At 36.9% G+C, this 15,193-nt stretch overlaps 1 protein-coding gene and 1 pseudogene across 9 annotated transcripts; both read right to left on the bottom strand.

Moving 5' to 3' along the window:
* Positions 1-1,904: 1,904 nt before the first annotated feature.
* On the bottom strand, positions 1,905-11,319 carry LOC122295967 (pentatricopeptide repeat-containing protein At4g38010-like). 9 transcript variants are annotated; one of them, XM_043105261.1, is made up of 4 exons: positions 11,177-11,319; positions 10,906-11,055; positions 7,021-9,233; positions 1,905-1,923 (listed from the first exon to the last, which is right to left on the bottom strand). In XM_043105261.1, exon 3 carries the CDS (start codon positions 8,806-8,808, stop codon positions 7,027-7,029), a length of 1,782 nt encoding a protein of 593 aa, XP_042961195.1. In that variant the 5' UTR covers positions 8,809-9,233; positions 10,906-11,055; positions 11,177-11,319; the 3' UTR covers positions 1,905-1,923; positions 7,021-7,026. The 9 variants fall into 9 exon arrangements, with proteins under 9 accessions (XP_042961195.1, XP_042961193.1, XP_042961194.1 ...); XM_043105259.1 differs by lacking the exon at positions 1,905-1,923 and adding an exon at positions 2,774-3,682; XM_043105260.1 differs by lacking the exon at positions 1,905-1,923 and adding an exon at positions 2,774-3,688.
* LOC122295968 lies at positions 10,937-14,090 on the bottom strand (annotated as a pseudogene).
* Between the last annotated feature and the right edge of the window lie 1,103 nt (positions 14,091-15,193).

Genomic DNA, 15,193 nt, shown 5'->3' on the forward strand with positions numbered 1-15,193 from the left:
CGTTAAGTTATAAAGTTCTGTTTTGTTTGAACAGTAAAAGTATTTCTATTTTATTTTATTATTTTAATTTTTTTAAATTTTTATATAAAATATATAAAATAATTTAATTTTTTTTAATTTTAAAATAATAATGATATTAAAACATAATATTATTATAATATTTAATTTAATTTTTAACTTTTATTTAAAATTATTTTATCTTATCTCACTATCTGAATTGCATTTGAAACTAATTAGCTCAATTCAAAGACAGATTAAAAAAATGGCTCACATAAAAATACTTATTTAAAACATAAACGTTACTTAATTTAAAAAAAAATAAATAAATATAAGATTTTTATAATAATTACGTAATATTTACGATATCCTATACATATGTAGTCTTACTTTATATATTAAGTATTATAAAAAAATACAATTTGTAAATCATTTTCCGCTCACTGATTGAGATGTCAAAGTACACAAATATACAGCTGGAAGATGGGCTTAGTGCTGCACAATGTCAAAAAAGGCCACAAAAACACGGACAGGACACGAGAGTAATCATCACCAGTTTGATTAAGTTGCTGCAATGAGGTCCACCTAGAATCTTGATAGGTAAATCCCCACTTCCCCCCACCTTTCTTTTTTTTTTTCTTTCTTTACAGAGAAAGGGTGCCTTTAAGAGTCATCCTTGCTATGATGATATAAAGAAAAGAAGATTTTGGGGTTTTGATGTTTCCTTCATATATGTTAATGCATGTGCCAATGACTATAAAGAGTTACCTTGCCATTGAGTCAGCTTTCATCTTTGAAAACCATAGATTTTTAAGGCCATAGTTTTTTCAAAAGTTTCTCAATTTTTCTTTTAATCTCGATGTAAATATTGTTAAAAAAGAAAGAAAGTAATCTTACATTCAAACATCCTTTATACTCACTGTATGATTTAATATAATTCGTTCATTTGTAGAGAGAGAGAGTCAAGCTTTACTGAGTTGTTCTCTTTAACAGTAATAGTAAAAATAAAAGGAGCAAATCTGGATCCCTTGCAGAAAAGAACAGAGATACTCCTGAAGAAAAGTATTGAGTATATAAATTGCTTATAAATTGGTGTGAAAGGCCTTTCCAAGGTCAAATGGGTTTGCTTTTCTACATTTTCTTGGCACAAATTTGAAGACAATTTGACATCCTATAAAAAGTCAATACACAAAATCATTCCATGACCTGTATTGAGTATTCCCTAATACATTTAGCAACATTCAATTCTGAGTTTAGTGCTGACAAAATCCATTGACCAGCTCTTTCGTTCAAACTTGTATTAAGCCTTTCCGGTCATTCAAAAACAGGATTTATCCATGGCTACAATTCCAGTCTGAACTCAAATTATGACACTTTGAAAGAGCACCAATGCCAGTAACCACACTGAACAGATCACATACAAAGGGAACTCAATACAGATAACGAGACAGTGCCATGCCAGACAATAAACTGCAGCATGCAATGAAACTCAGAATATGCCATCATTTTCAGATGCACAAGTACAGTTGCTGTAACTAAACCCTGCTTGCATGTGATTACCTACTTGCAGAAAGGTTCTTGAGTTTGTCAGGCTAATTTAGTATGTATACAATGGAACTGCTGAGGTTGGAAAACGCAAACTTAAACTTGGCACTCAAAGAATGTGCCATATGTATTCGAAATGGTGTTAATAAGGAATCAATGAGTATTGGTATTTCCAGATATGGTAAAAGAATCAACATAATTAGCCTAGTCGATTGGAGTTGAGAAAATCCTGCCCCTTTTTTTACAAGCATACAATTCATGGGAAGATGAAGAAATAGATCGAACTGATCTGATTGCCTGTATATCACCCTTACAAGGTCCCCTGAATCGTTTTAGTTATCGTATCGCAGCCTGAGCCCATTTCTTATGTGAAAGCAATGCCTGCTTTATGAAAGTTTAACCTTCGATCGGAATACAGATGAGATAAAAAAAATGCCATCATTGAGGCAGACGATGCAATAGGTGAATTTAGAGCAAAGTATAAGGTAAGATCCAAAGAAGGACAAGTTCTTGCTAGATTATATTGATAAAAAAAATTACAGACACTGATGGGGAAAAAAGGCAAGAGCATGCTTCAAGTATTATATAACTCCTAAATATCATGTACATCCTTCAATGATGCTTCAAATCTTTCCCGCCCAAGACAAAGGAAAAGTCCTGCATTATGGTCTTTTGTCAGTGAAAGTGGTAGGTAACCTTTTATGTCAAGTGTGTGATAAAGGCAACATACCTCGAACATGCCATGCTTTCTAGTTTACCTAAGAGTGGATACTGTAAATATAGGTTTGAAGTTGAGTCTCTGTCTGTCACTGATAAAGCTAAAGAAAATATCAAGTTCTGGAAAAACCAAATCTATTTTCTTTGGCAAATTAAACTGTCAATTTTTCTCTTTCATTTAGGTCATGTCTTCTTGTTCTCAAGCCATGCTCGCAACAAAACAACATTGAAGGGTCATAGATGATCGTGCTCTAAAGTTCATATTTGCTCTTGGCAAAATACCTTCCAAATCATTTCACATTAAGTTGAACGGCTGACATCATGCAGAAGCACCATTCATGTTTCCTAGTCTAATCATGGGAGTTTTTCTCAGTATCTGCAGAATTTAGTAACTTCTGGTGTACCTTTAAAGTTCAATTGTATAGTTCAGAAATCCCAAGCACTTTTTCTCCAATATTATGTCATACCATAGCAACCTTAAGAGTTAGGAAGAGAAGATGGTTCACCATACAAATGAACCAACTCTTTCTGGGATTTTTTTAATGAACAAGAATATTTAGGAAAAACATTGTATCTAACAAATTAGATTTCAAAAGTGTTCACAAGAAAGTAACTTATCACCATTCTCTGGTTGCTACTCAGCAGTAATATCCTTGATCAAATCTTCTTGATTTCCAAGCACCCATTCCCTGCAATAAATAACGTTCTAATCTTCATGATTGACTGGTCCAGCTTGTGAGTTGTCACCACTGGAATCCAAGGTTATACCACTTAGATCCAAGTTGCCCACATCCTGGTTACCAGATTCAGGGGATTCGCTTTCCTCAGAAGGGTGATAATTATAGTTTAGAACATCATAATCTAGAGTCTGAATTTCCTTCTGGTACTCTCCCTGAAGTTCAGGCTCAGAGGAAAAATACATTGAGTCCACATGGAAAACAACATCCATTGTGATAAACATTTGTTGAGTTGGAGGATGATAGCATCTATACCCCTTTTGATGATTAGCATATCCGAGAAAAACACATCGCAGCACTAGAGGAGTCAACTTGTTGCAGTGATGTTTATGAAGGTGCACAAATGCTACACACCCAAAGATATGAGGAGGCCAATTTGGGACTGTTGGTGCTACAACTGCATCACTAAGAGCTTGGAATGATGTCCGGAAGTCAATAGAGCTGGAGGGCACCCAATTGATTAAATATGCTGCAGAGTTAAGTGCTTCTCCCCAATAGGATAATGGCATATGAGCTTCTATTAGTGATGCATGAACAACCTCCAACAAGTGTCGATTTTTTCGCTCTGCAACCCCGTTCTGCTGGGGTGTATTGGAACAAGTAGTTTGATGAATAATTCTGTGTGTTTCCAAATACTGCTGAAGTTCAGAATTCTTATATTCTCCACCATTGTCACTGCATAGAACCTGAATCTGTGCATTATACTGAGTATCAACCATTTTATGAAACTTCTGAAATAACAAATACACTTCACCTTTGGATGTCATCAAGTACAACCAGGTCATCCTGGTACAGTCATCAATAAAAGTAACAAATCAACGTGATCCACTCAAAGTAGTAACTTTGGATGGACCACAGACATCAGAAGTATAACCATAAAAGGGAGTGGACTTTTATTCAAACATAACTGAAATGAAGCACGATGACTCTTTGCCAGTTCACAAACATCACACCGGAAACTAGAAATATCAAATTTAGCAAATAAACTAGGAAGTAATTTTTTCAGATAACCAAAGGAAGCATGCCCCAGACGCCAATGCCATAGCCAGATTTCAGATTTCTTTTTCTCACCCTCAGAGCCATCCACTGTCAAGGCTTGTCGTAACTCACTTGAACTCGTTGACACCAGGTCCAAGTAATACAGCTTCCCCTGCCTAATACCATATCCAATCGTCTGCAGAGATGCACGACACGGTCTTTAAAATTGTTCTGGTGGAAATTATCCTTGCTGAAAATTTTAGGGATACTTGGCAGTCATCTTTGCCTCCATGGGAAAAGAAATTATGCTCATTAATTGGCTCAGTTCCATGGAAAAGACTCGTGGAAACCAAGAAGTGTAATATCATTAATAGCCTTCCCTGTGACATATCATTGCCTGATCCGAATATTTATAGTGAAGAAGTAGAATGGAACCCCAGCATAGATACGGAATTGTTTTTGGACTTGGTACAGAAACCCATGGCTCTTTTCAATGAAGATGGATATGAGGAGGCCGTGGTTCTGGGTGATTCGCTGCTCGTCATTTTCTTACACTGGATTGGGAGAAGCTGAAGAGGACTCAAGAGAAACCACTGACTTGGCTGAGCATTCCGGATATGGGAATTGAACCACGTCGTGGATAACAACACTAATCCTTGGGAACATAATTATGGTCAGAGTAATGAGGCCACGGAAGATAATGGATGGGGGAATAATCAGAATGATTCATGGGGATGGAATTGGTGGAAAAATAAGTGTAATGAGTGGGAGAAAAAATATTCTGTTTTGTTTGTATTGCCTTCTGGGAGGAGTGGGAAACCTCGAATTTCCTCTGTACCAATGTCATTAAGAATCTTATGACTATTTCTTCCATTTTCAGCCTACCTTCTCACCATTCCAATCATCTACATTACACTCTACAATTAATCTACTATATTTCAAGATTAATTTTCAATATTCAAGAAAATTTAGACAAGAAACTTGCCTCAACTACAAAGAAAGTGTTGAAGAATAACGGCACCTTGTGGGCAAGGTGCTCTAAGGAGGGAAGAATGTTAGGAACCCTAACTGGGTTGAGTTCAAGATGAGCAGAGGCTGAAATGTGGAAGTGTTGAAGGAAGCCGCTGAAGTGATTGTGTCGAAGTGTTGGAGTGCAGTAGAAGTAGCATCTCCAAACGGGGACGTTTAATGTTGAAGGGAGACAATGTCGTTTATTGGAATGGAAGTTAGTTGAATAGTCATGACCCTTCATAATTTTATTGGAATGGAAGTTGAACCATAACATTCCATTCAATCAGCAATGGCCAATTACCCAGCAAGAGTTCCAGCCCAGGGATGGCAAAAACCACTACCAGAAAGCTACCTTGCAGTCATACTTTGCCAAAAATAAGATTAATATACCAAACTCATAGTTACTGCTGAATGACTTCGAGTCTTCGACCTAAAAGCCTAAGCTTGAAATACCTATTTTTTATTGGTACTGGGTGTCTGGAACAGTGTCCCAGCTAATTCCATGGATGCATAGGCCCTCGGCAATGAGTTATCTGTAAGTACATGTCGGGTTATTCAAGGAGGAAATTCCTCAGTCCAATGGCCCCTAGAAATTGTTTGCACTCAAGGGATTTGAACTTTAGACCTAAGAGGAGATACCAGTCCAAGGCCTTTACCACTTGAGCCAACCCCTAAGGGGTTGAGAGCATGAAATACTTAATTCTATCTGAACGAATTTAGCCACTAAACTTAGTCACAGGTCGTTCTGTCTCAAGTTGCGCAGGTTGCTCCAAGGTCCTTCTACAATAAGATGTTGGTACAACCTTAAGTACAGAACTTGGGGATATTGTTTGAAAAATGATGTAATGTTTTCGATGATCGTAACAATCTCCACAAATTTAGCTCAATGCAGATACAGTTTACTTTCACTGCTTGGTCTTCCAGAGATGCATTGCTATATCCAATCAAATAGATAATATCACCACCATTGTTCCTGTATGTGGAATGACTTTATGACCATGGGAGATGAGAAGAAGATTTTCAGGTGATAAGATACTTCTGGCCAAGAACTTCCATCGAGTACCTTTCTTGTATTTTATGGGCATGGAAGTTGCCTCTGGAAATCATGGTATATCTTTTCAGCTGACCAAGTATGCACCAGATCTCTTATTAACAAATTGATTTAATACTTACAAGAACATTTAGTTTTCACCTAGTACTTCAACCTGCATGATCAGAATCCAACACTTTCAGATTCTAACCCTTACCAAAAATGGGATAGGAAACTCATACACTGATAATGACTCAAGTAGAAGACCTTTTCCATACAAGATTGCTTGGAGGGCATACTTATAATAAAAAAGATTGCATGGAGGACATTTAGATCATTTTGATTGTTTCAGATGTTGTATTATCAGATACTAAAGCAAAGTTTAGCAAAACTTGGAAGAAATTGATTACAATATTGATTCTGCTCCTTCAGCATAATGGCTAAATCCGTTTTCATGAAATGACTACAAGGGAGAAAAAGGGCTCTTGTTTGAAAAGTTAAACCATAGCTAACGATGCATCTGGAACCAATCAGGCTACAATCTATCCCAAGAATTAATTACATTGTCATTCATATTTCCACAACATATACAGAGGACTGAATAAAATTGGCATCCATATTTATAGTTCCGCATATATCTTAATAATAGTACACTTCTCTCTTTTTACTTAGGACTCACAATAATGTGAATGCATCATTAGGCTTCCTATGTATGTCTTGGAGGTCAAATTTCTTCTCACACGCCCAAACAGAGATTAATGAGGTTAAATAAAGTACACAAAGTTTGCATTAAAAGTCGTGCTCGAATCTATTGCTCTTTTATACATGCCTGTCAAATTGATTATCAAAATTATCAGATGACGGCTGCAGTATCAAACAAGTCCCTTAATGGAACACCAAAGTACTATTTCTGAGAACATGAAAATGGCAGAAGTTGTCAGGATGTTCCATCAAAAAATGAAACAAAAAAGGGACTCTTCAACTTTGCAATAAAAGTATACTCACCTTATCCTAGAATGGGTCTGAAAAATGCCCTTCAAGATAGAGATTACTTGAAAGGATATTTAAAAAATAATGAAGATCCTCATTTTGAGGGTGGCTAGCCTCTCCAGCAAAGAATTCATGAACCTTACCATCCACCTCTATAACACTTGATCCAGGGGCTTTTTTTATACCCTTCTCCTTCATCAACCTCCGTATTCTCGATACTTCAGGCCATCTTTGATCAGTAGCATGTATGTTGGAAAGAAGCACGTATACCCCACTATCTTGAGACTCCAGTTCCAGGAGGCTGTCTAATATTTCTTGAGAGAGTTCAACAGCCCCACTGGCCTTGCAACCACTAAGAAGAGCTCCCCATATCAGCACATCAGGTGGCATGGGCATAGTTTTTATCAGCTCCCGAGCTTCATCCAGGAGTTGAGCCCTGCAGAGCATATCAACCATGCATCCATAGTGTTCTAACCTTGGAGAAAGATTATGTTGTTGACTTATCATTTGATGAAAGCACCTGCGACCTTCATCAACCAAGCCAGAATGGCAACAAGCAGTCAAAATGGCTAGAAATGTCACCTCATTTGGCCTCATACCAGATTTAATCATTTCTTCAAAATGTTTGAGCGCCTCACGGCCATGTCCATGCATTGCTAAACCACCAAGCAAGGCATTCCACGTATAGACATTTTTAAAAGGCATCTCATTGAAAGTCCATAATGCCATCTCTACACAGCCACACTTTGCATACATGTCGATCATAGTTGTTCCAATATGAGTATCCCATTTGATGTCTCTAAAATCAATATACCCATCGATCCATCTGCCATAATCAAGAGCCCCGAGACTGGCACAAGCTGACAGCACACTAGTCAAGATAAGCCTATCAGGTTCAATGCCCAATGCAAGCATTTTGTGAAACCTTTGTAATGATTCTTTGGGACGTTTACATTGCACCAAGCCACTAATCATAGTAGTCCATGATACAATATCTATCTCGGGGAGCTCATCAAAGATCTGCTTTGCCTCACACAAACACTCACACTTGACGTACATATCCATGATGGCATTGCCTACCACCAAATCCACCCTTACACATCTAACTATCAATCCATGAATTTCCTTCCCCAAGCTCAAATGCCTCATTCGGCCACAAGCCACAAGCATGCTGACCAACGTTGCTATATTTGGTTTCACATCCATCCGCAAAAATAAAGCTATGGCCTCATCAAATAACCCTGCCCTCACATACCCAGATATCAAGCAACTCCAAGACACCACATCTCTCACATGCATGTCATCAAACACCATACTGGCAACACGAAAATCACCAAAGCCACCGTAGAAATGGACAAGCGAGTTTTGCACAACTAGATCGCTCAAAACCCCCATTTTTACAACCACCCCATGAACCTGTCTACCCTCCCCAATCCCCAAAAACTTAGCACAAGATTTCAGAACCACAGGAAAAGTGTACATGTCAGGCATAAATCCATTTCTCATCATCCGTCTATAGACCAGAACTGCCGCCCTCGGGGTGTCACTGCCAGCATAGCCTGATATCATCAAATTAAATGGGAATGAACTTATGCTCCAATCAATTTGCTTTAAAAGATCACAACCATATTCACCAAAATCTGCAAATTTTCCGAAGAACTCTGCAACTCTGTTAACAACCAACTGATCACAAATGAAACCGGATGTTAATAATTGTGCATGGATTTGCATGAAGGACCTCACATTGTTGCACCTATGTACGAAGTCTAAAAGACATTTCCGAGAAAGCATGATCTTGTTCATATCATTTACATCACGCCCATCTTCATAAGAGGTCTACGAATCCTTCTCAACCAAATGCCTGACCAAATGTGCATGGATTTGCACACAAATACACAACCTGTATTGGGAGAACACCTGCTTCGAATCTGAGCATATTAGCAATGCCTAATATCAAAGAACTATAAATTTGTAATGGAGGTCTTGATATACCTGAGACAGATAGATCTATGAAAATGCTCATTTTGCATAGGAATAATGGGAAATGTACGAGCAGAGCATATGGAGAATTCACATTGCTACTATTTGCCAGCAAACAGAACGGACAACAGATAAAGATATTTCTTTGGGAGCCATCTTCATAGATTTAAAAGAGCCATACAGATATTCACTAATAGCTTCAGCTTGCTGTGTTGGCCAATTCAACAGTAGAAACTTGGCATCCACACCTGAGAAACATGATTTTAATATTAGAGCGATGATGATGCAATACAATAAAGTTCATTTTGGGGAAACCACGATAAAAGAGCTGTTATAATGAAAAGTTATATATCAAAAGAGAGAATAAAACCATATTGTGCCTATCATTTGAACAAGTTGCCCAAGAAAATGGTTCCACACATATAGTGATCATCTTTATTGTCATATTTGCCTTCATTTGCAACGATACCAACAAACCTCGAAAATGTACAAAAATACCGGATATAATCCCAAGATGAACCCAAAAGTGAAAGAGCAGCTATTATACCTTTCATACAAATCTTGCATTAAATTTATAAAAATCTAAAATTATGTGCAGATGCAAAACTGGGAGTCGTTTGCATTTTTATGAGCAGGGGAAAAATAAAAATTCGTACTAATCTTGCATTAACTTTATACTTTTAGTGATAATATCCAGCATAGAGTTTCCAAGGAGTATGTGAAAGCTTTACAGGTGTGAATAAGTTCATGCATTAGGGTCGTATTTGACTTTCTAAACTGTGACTTAGTCCTATTCCCCTGAACTCCTAGTACGGTTTTTTTTTTTTTTTTTTTTTTTTATAAGTTGGACTCCTAGTGTGCTTAAGTTTTCCCTTAGTTTGCCGGTGCTTCAGCAATCCCTTAGGTTTGCTTCTCTCACGTTCTCCCTAAAGCCTACCCTTTTCTCTTGCACCTTTAAAAACCTATCCAAAAAATAAAGTTTCCCCTAAACTTTTGCCATCACCAACCCATCAAAACCTATGATCAAATTTTTATCTTCTGAAGCAGGCATCAGCATCCAACATTTTGAAAGATCAGCCAGATGGCCCTCAAATTTTCAACCAATTTAACTCATAAACGATCTACACATCCAAACAGCCATCCTACCATTAAAAAAAGAACTCTAGAACCACAAGTTTTAAATGCTAAAGGCCACAACATAAGAATCTGTAGATTCTGTACAAAGTTTACCAAATTCTAAGTCAGCTTCAGCCTCACAGTAGAGTATATATCTTCAAAGATCTCCAAGTACACACAATATAAACATTGTATATATTTTATTTACGAGAAATGGGGAAAAGAGAAGCTACTTGAGGAAGCAACTCATTGTTTTCTTTCATTCTCAACCTTCAATTTAAATTCCAGCCAAAATTTTGTCTGAAAGACTGCATTCCTGACTCTCTGTCTTCCTAGATAGTTTTAAAGCTCAACTATTCTTCTTGCACTCCCTGTGACCTGTGTTGTTTTTTCTTCTTGTGGCATGGAGGGGGATAGGATGGAATTTGTCTTCACTTATCAGAAAAGGCAGTCCCAAATGCTTTGCTTCTCTCTAAAATCAAAATAAGGGAACAGCCTCCAGAGTCTATATTGATGCTCAAGACGCTTGTAACTATAAAGTTGACAAGAGAGTCGTTTTTAAGACCATTATAAAATCAAATGTAACAAGTGGTTTAGGTAAGGAAAACTTTTTTTTCTTTTTTTTCTTTTTTACTTTTTCCTTTTTTTTTTTTTTTTTTTTCCTTTTTTGGTTTTTGCAACTTATCAGGGATTATGGCATCAGTCAACCAAAAACAAAATTTGTGTGCCAATACAAGGATAAAAGAAATGGGCGCATAACAGAAAGCTAAGCAATGACATATAGCCATCAACTGAGAAACTTACCAAGCCTGCTAAATCTAAGAGACCACACTCATCAGGCAAAGGCTACATCCGAGCGAACAACATACTTAACACCCTTACATTATGCACTTCATGCAACATACACTTATCCCCATGAATGTGTAGGAGAGCCATCGCTTCAGTAGGAGCCACCTTCAAAGTTCAACTTACATTAATGGGCAACAAAAATTCACAAACTTCAGCTGAAAAACTAATGAAAGGGATAAGTAAGTTCTCAGTGACCAAGAAATTTAAGGACCAAAAAGGAACTTACCTCAGCCACAACCTCGTTCCTTGAACGATAGAAGACAGTCTCTCCTCCAACTATAGGCTCTGAAGAAGAATCCTTGGTGCTACTCGAGTCATTTTTTGCTTTAAGTTTAAAGCCACCACTTAAATATATTAACAAGGTATAATGGGTGCATTTTCCCTCTCCAAGATCAACACTTTCATCAATATGTCGTCCGAAGCGCTGACCAACCTCGTACCTGAAAGACCAAAGCATACACAATAAACTGAAGTTTCAAGGTGCATGGGGCAACAGGATTTTGGGCCTTTGGATAGTCCTTTTCCATAGAAGAAGAATAATAAACAAAAAGTGTAAGTGATATAAATCGTCTGTTCAGCATCCATAACAGTCCTTCATACACCCCACTGTCTTCATAGATTGAAATAAATTATGAACCCTGACAATAAGATTCTCCTTATAAACTAGTTAGCTATGTATTTTTATATGGTCATATATAAATATTTCAACCAACCTGTAGAACCTAATATTTGAATTCAAGCCAATAGCAACCTTTCCTCAAATGTTAATGTCAGAAAACAGTGTGTAGTCCAGACATCCATATGGTTTCTGCAAGAACAGGATCATTCACAGAGATTTGATCATTATCTCTATAAGCCTCACTTTTTGCTGGACCAAGACTCCCTTGGTGGACAAATCCAATAGACTCTGCAGCTTTAATAAATGCCTTCAATTCAGCAGATGCGAACAAATTTTGCACCTGGATATCTTAAAGATGGCAGAGATATTACAACCAGTAAAACTCAAAACAACTAGTCAATGGAAATAAAAGGTAAACCACCATGTATCCTAGGACTGCCTTTTTCTTTCTGATCCTGCCAGCAGCCACCCGTCCATTCAACTCCACTCCAAGAAATCTTCGGAATAATTACAATTTACATGCCTTATACAACACTAATGAGATCATTTCATGTAACATCCAGACACCAAAAGAGTAATTTTATTATTATTATTATTATTATTACTATTACTATTATTATTATTACTATTATTTTGAGATAAGTTTTAAGATAGATTTTAAGATTATGTATGCCATGTTCATGTAGTGATTAAATCATATATGCTATGTAATGTCATGAAGTATTTAGATCAAGTATATTATGCAAAGTCCATATAGAACTCAAATCATGTATGCCATGGAATGTTTATGTTCAGATCATATTATACCATGTATAAGAATATGCCATGTACAAGAATATGCCACCTTATGCCATCTACCAGTATATGCCATGATATTCAATAAGTTCTTACGCATTAAGAAAGATAAGATGTTTAAGGGTGACACGGACCTAAGCGTGTTCACCACAAGCTATGTTAAGACAGTGCCACGGGACCTAAGCATGGTTCACCATAAGTTATGTGAAACGCGGACCTAAACATGTTTCACTCTAAGTTATGTTAAGGATGACACGGACTTAAGCGTGTTCATCACAAGTTATATTAAGGATGACACTGACCTAAGTGTGTTCATCACAAGATATGTTAACGATGACACAGACCTAAGCATGTTCATCACAAGTTATGTTAAGGATGACACGGATCTAAGAGTGTTCATCACAAGTTATGTTAAGGGTGACACGGACCTAAGCATGTTCACCACAAGTTATGTTATGCGGTGTCACGGACTCAAGCGCAGTTCACCTTATGTTAAGTGAAACACGGACTCAAGCGTGTTTCACCCCATGTTATGACAAATTATAGGGTGTCACAGACTCAAGCGTGGTTCACCATATAATAAGTGAAAAACAAGATAAGCAAGTAATTTATGCATTCACGTTATATGTTTGTCATGATTATGTATGTTTCCGCTCATGTTGATGATGAATAGACATGCTATGAAAATCTGTGAATTATATATGTTTGTCTAAAGAGTCTTTCAAAAAAAATTAAGTCTAAGCTAAGTTATATTTTACGGTATAATGTGCTATTTACTGAGTATTCGCTCATTTTTTGTTTGTTTCTTTGTTTTCTCCTATGTTTAACTATCACAGATAATGATTGTGAGGACGTAAAGCTGGAGGACCAGGAGTAGATCAGTGCAAGGACTTGGTTTTCTTTTACAATTTTTGGATAAAAAGTTACTCGTAGGTTAAGTTTATGTTTTTACTTTACGTTTTCATTTTTTTGTTTAAAAAACAGTTATATTCAGTTTAGTTAATGTTTTCAATAAATGAGGTATTTCAGGATATGAATCTCTTTACCAGGTATCCTACAGGAATGGGGTGTTACATTTCAATTCATTCGACAAATAAACTGAATAAGCTTCTACGGGTCCGTTTTCACCGGCTCCTACAATCAATATCCTCGTACAATTACCACATCCCAAAAACACTTCCCAAATTTGAAATTTATTGATTAGTGGGCTCAAAAATTGCAAATGGGTGTAATTTTAATAGTGAAAAAATAAAAAGTAAAATGGAACACCAAGCAGCTTCCTCCCTTTCAATCACCATCCCACGATAACTTCAAGAATCCATTGCCAAATATCTTTCAAAAAGTTCAAATGATTATGGAGATTTATGGAAGTGAGTATATAATTAAGAGAGCTAAAATTGATAAAAACTAACATGAGATCGCATCCTTCTTGCCCTGGAACACAAATCACGCCCAACCCACAAAAGTAAATCAAGCTCACGTGCTTATACATAAGTGCATACATTAAAAAACACATGCTTAAAATAAACAAATAAATAGATAGAAAGAAGAAGAAGAAGAAGAGAAGGTGAGAGTATGTGATGCAATTCTTACAGTAAAAAGATCCGTATCTTTGAGGTGAGTAATCTGCAGATTTTGTTTGGATTTAATAAGCGGCCACCTTGTTAATGTAGTCAGGTTCTTGGTATCCATTCCTCTCCAGTGTATACAAATGTCAGAAAAAGAGAGAAATTTTCGAATGTCCTGATCTCAGTCCAGCCATCAATCCCTCCTGCTTGCCAATGGAACCACCTCGGCCAGAGGTGTCGAGACAGGTGTTGGCATTGGAGATGTTCTACAAACCAGACAGGTGGCGTGCAGACGCAGCCATGGGTCAATACACTTGAGGTGGAAGAGGTGCCCACACGGGTTAACAAAATTAGCAATGATGGACTTGCAAACAATTTCAGGGTAGAAATATCACTAGTACTGGAAAAGAAATGATTTCAAAAAGCTGGGAAAATGATTGTGACATAGGCCAAGATCAGACATTAAGTAAGATTAAGCCATTGTAAATCGGTACGCTAATAGCAAATAACTAACATCCTTTGACCACCACAGAAAGGAAAAAGACAGCTTATAGCTTATAAAATCAGGTGTTTTGAGTAAAATGCAATATTCAAATTGACACAACTTGAATGAAATTCTATGGTAGCATAAGATAAACATAAAAAGATTTAAATCTAAATGTTTTCAAGTGCATAATATTTCTAACTATCTGAATGTTTACTTGTGGCACACATCCTGTTTTAGTCTGAAATCTATTTAAATCATCCACAACTTGAGCAACAAACATATACGAAGTAAAGCCGGTTTCAAATTCACAATATTTTTGTCCCATTTGGGTGACTTTTTCCCATCTGATTCAAACGATTGCATGTTTAAGCCAAATTCGGCTACAAAAGTGAATATCTTAGAAACCAAAAAATATGAAAAACTAATCTAAAAAGTGAAGTGAAAGTTAGACAAAAAGGAACTGGAAACCAGTACATACTCGGCGAATAACAAACATGACGAGCGAGAATGAAAGCGAAAATAATTCACGCTTGGATGCATAGAGATGTAGAAATATATTGAGAGAACTTATGCATATGTGTACAACCTTAAGAGGAGATATAGGTAGAGTAAGTTGCAGAGCCCGTAGCAGTTAAAAGGGAGCAGAAAAATGGGTGGAGGCTGTAGTGGTTACAAAGGGCGACCTTTGGAAGCTCTGTTTTCCCTGTGCTTACTTTTGCAGCAATCAGCGTTTTCGACGTTGAAGAAGACGGGTTGTACTAGCAGCTGTGTTTA

Source organism: Carya illinoinensis, chromosome 15 (assembly GCF_018687715.1).
Source record: "Carya illinoinensis cultivar Pawnee chromosome 15, C.illinoinensisPawnee_v1, whole genome shotgun sequence".
NCBI lineage: Eukaryota > Viridiplantae > Streptophyta > Magnoliopsida > Fagales > Juglandaceae > Carya > Carya illinoinensis.